The 2500-nt window shown below is 36.7% G+C and overlaps 1 protein-coding gene across 1 annotated transcript in view; it reads left to right on the top strand.

The window, feature by feature from the left end:
- The window catches only part of LOC138049873 (5'-3' exoribonuclease 2-like), a 43096-nt gene that overhangs the window by 9688 nt on the left and 30908 nt on the right, over positions 1–2500 (top strand). The window contains exons 10-11 of the mRNA XM_068896344.1: positions 449–499; positions 2335–2352. Coding sequence (XP_068752445.1) covers positions 449–499; positions 2335–2352 — 69 coding nt within the window. The remainder of the gene's footprint in view (positions 1–448; positions 500–2334; positions 2353–2500) is intronic.

Below are 2500 nucleotides of genomic sequence, written 5' to 3'. Positions count from 1 at the left end.
ATGAATCTCATTATGTCGGAGTATTGGACAACCCTCCTATGTGACCCCCCCCCCCCTTCCCCCCCCTAAAGATAAGATCAAAACTAGACTAATACATGTAGGAGGAGCAGGCATGAATCAAGCCTAAAATAATCATTTAAATTTAATGATTCATCATCCATATTTTGATTTAGCCAAAATAATAGTAAATGTTGTAGTGTGCATACTGTTCATGTTATTTTAATACCATCACTTTCTTGAATTGTGTATGCTTGGAATTCAAGTTTAAAGAATTCAACTTACAGTAAGACCAAAGAAGCTGCTCTGACAAGCCTTACAAAAATACTGAAATTGAAAAGTGGAAATCTAATTCTTAATTTTAATTTGCAAAAACACCTGAAACATCAAAGCTGAGTACAACAACAAAAGTGTGTATGGTGTTGAAGGCGTGTTTACTTCTCATTTTCAGCAAACCCAAATCATGACCCCAATACAAAGCATTGTCTAAATGGAGCTGATGGTAAGTCTTTTTTATATTGTGGAAGGCTCCAAACCTTGTAATGCATTTAGTATTTCCCTCTTTCTTCTTCTTTCTTGGTGTGTACATGTTAGATGGGGTGAGGGGGGGGGGGGGGTAGAAGAGTATTAGAGAATGTGTTCATACAGACTGGAACATTACTTTCAAAAATACAATTAAAGGCTGATTTGAAATTACTTACAAAAATACAATCAAATACAAATTACAATACAAGTTAAAGGCTGTGTATAAAGAGTAAATTACAGGGGTTTTCACTAACTTTATAGGATGGGAGGCGCGGTGGCCTCATGGTTAGTGCGCTCGACACCGGATGGAGTGTTCGGGGCTCGGGGCCTGGCCGGGAACATTGTGTTGTGTTCTTGGGCAAGACACTTTACTCTCACGGTGCCTCTCTCCACCCAGGTGTATAAATGGGTACCGGCGTAATGCTGGGGGTAACCCTGCGATGGACTAGCATCCCAGGGGGGAGTATAAATACTCCTAGTCGTTTCATGCTACGGAAACCGGAGATAAGCACCGGCCTGATGAGCCTTCTAGGCTCGTAAGCAGTGACTTTATATCGTTATTATGTTATGTTCGTCTAGTCATCAGCTACCAGAAGACTGATACAGCCTGTATACCAGTCTGTATCCTTCTGGTATACAGACTGGAACATGCAGCTAAGAACTTTTACTTCTTGAGTAAACAGCCTGTCATAGTCAATATTATTTTTGTCTGTTTTGTTGTGGGATAGAATACACTGTCCAGTGTAGGTCACATTTAAAAGCCAATCAAAACCCAGGAAATCAACAATAAAAAATTATTATTGCCAATGAGTCAGCAGAGCGAAGACACGAGGCTTACAAGGCGGCAGTCTTAATAGGTTGCCGAAGCGCAAGAGTGTTGTGTATGCAGAAAAAAATTCGAGTACTTGAGGGAAAATGTAGTGTAAGATAAGGTCATTGGACAAACTGTCGTGACACAAGACATCACTCGCATGTTTTTGGAGGTGTGTGAACCACATCATGTTCTATATTGATATTAATTTCATCCGGCTTGCCATTGTTGAGTAGAGCAGTTTGTTTTTCATTTTGTGACCATTGAGTTGTGAACAAGTTCATTTAATTTTAAAGGAAATAATATTGTCTGTAAAGGACACAATTAAACGATCAATTTGACATTATCATGGCTGTATCTTGCAAAATAAAAATTCTACAAGTGAAACAACTTTCACTTGATTCCCCATGACATGTTTCACACTGAAAACGCTTCAATGACGATTTTGTACATGGCATTGATTTGATCCAACTTGATTATTGTATATTCCTATTAAATTATGGCCATTCAAAAATTACAGCACTATGTTCATTATTATTGCAAAACGCATTGATATTTACATTGTTGTTCAAGATACAAAGTGTGCAAGGCTTTTACTTACATTTCTTTTGTTATTGTGTTATTGTTAACTTTGATAAGTTGAGTTGCAGTACTTTGAAAAAAAATTACAACTTCTATTGGGTTCCTGAACACTCTGATTCAAATCTGCAAACTATGTATTATATTGACTGTCTCGTTGGCACTTAACGATAGGTACAACTAGAATAAAATATCATTTCTTTAGACGTGTAATAACATTGCAATCTGTCTTTCATACGATTATGCATGTACTGTAGGTGCACTTTGAGTGCATGATCTTGTCTTTTTGTTCTTTCATGTACGCACTGAACAATGTATGTACATGTACAGCTGTAACAGAGCATGTTACCATGCAATGTCAAATTGAGTATAATAATTATGATGGTACAAACTAATCTTTCCTTTTTTTTTTCTTCCTTCAGCTGATCTGATTATGCTTGGTATGTATTCAAATCTTTATTGTAAATTCTGAAAGTTTAAGGGGAACCTCCACTAAAACAACAAAATAACTTTAAACCACAGAACATAATGTTTGCAATTAAAATTGTTCGAACTTTTTCCAATGAAAGCCTTTGTATTCGAAAAAAA

This window comes from Montipora capricornis, chromosome 5, assembly GCF_036669925.1.
Source record: "Montipora capricornis isolate CH-2021 chromosome 5, ASM3666992v2, whole genome shotgun sequence".
Lineage (NCBI taxonomy): Eukaryota > Metazoa > Cnidaria > Anthozoa > Scleractinia > Acroporidae > Montipora > Montipora capricornis.
Note: the sequence above shows the minus strand (reverse complement) of the source record. Positions and strands in the feature narration are given on the sequence as shown.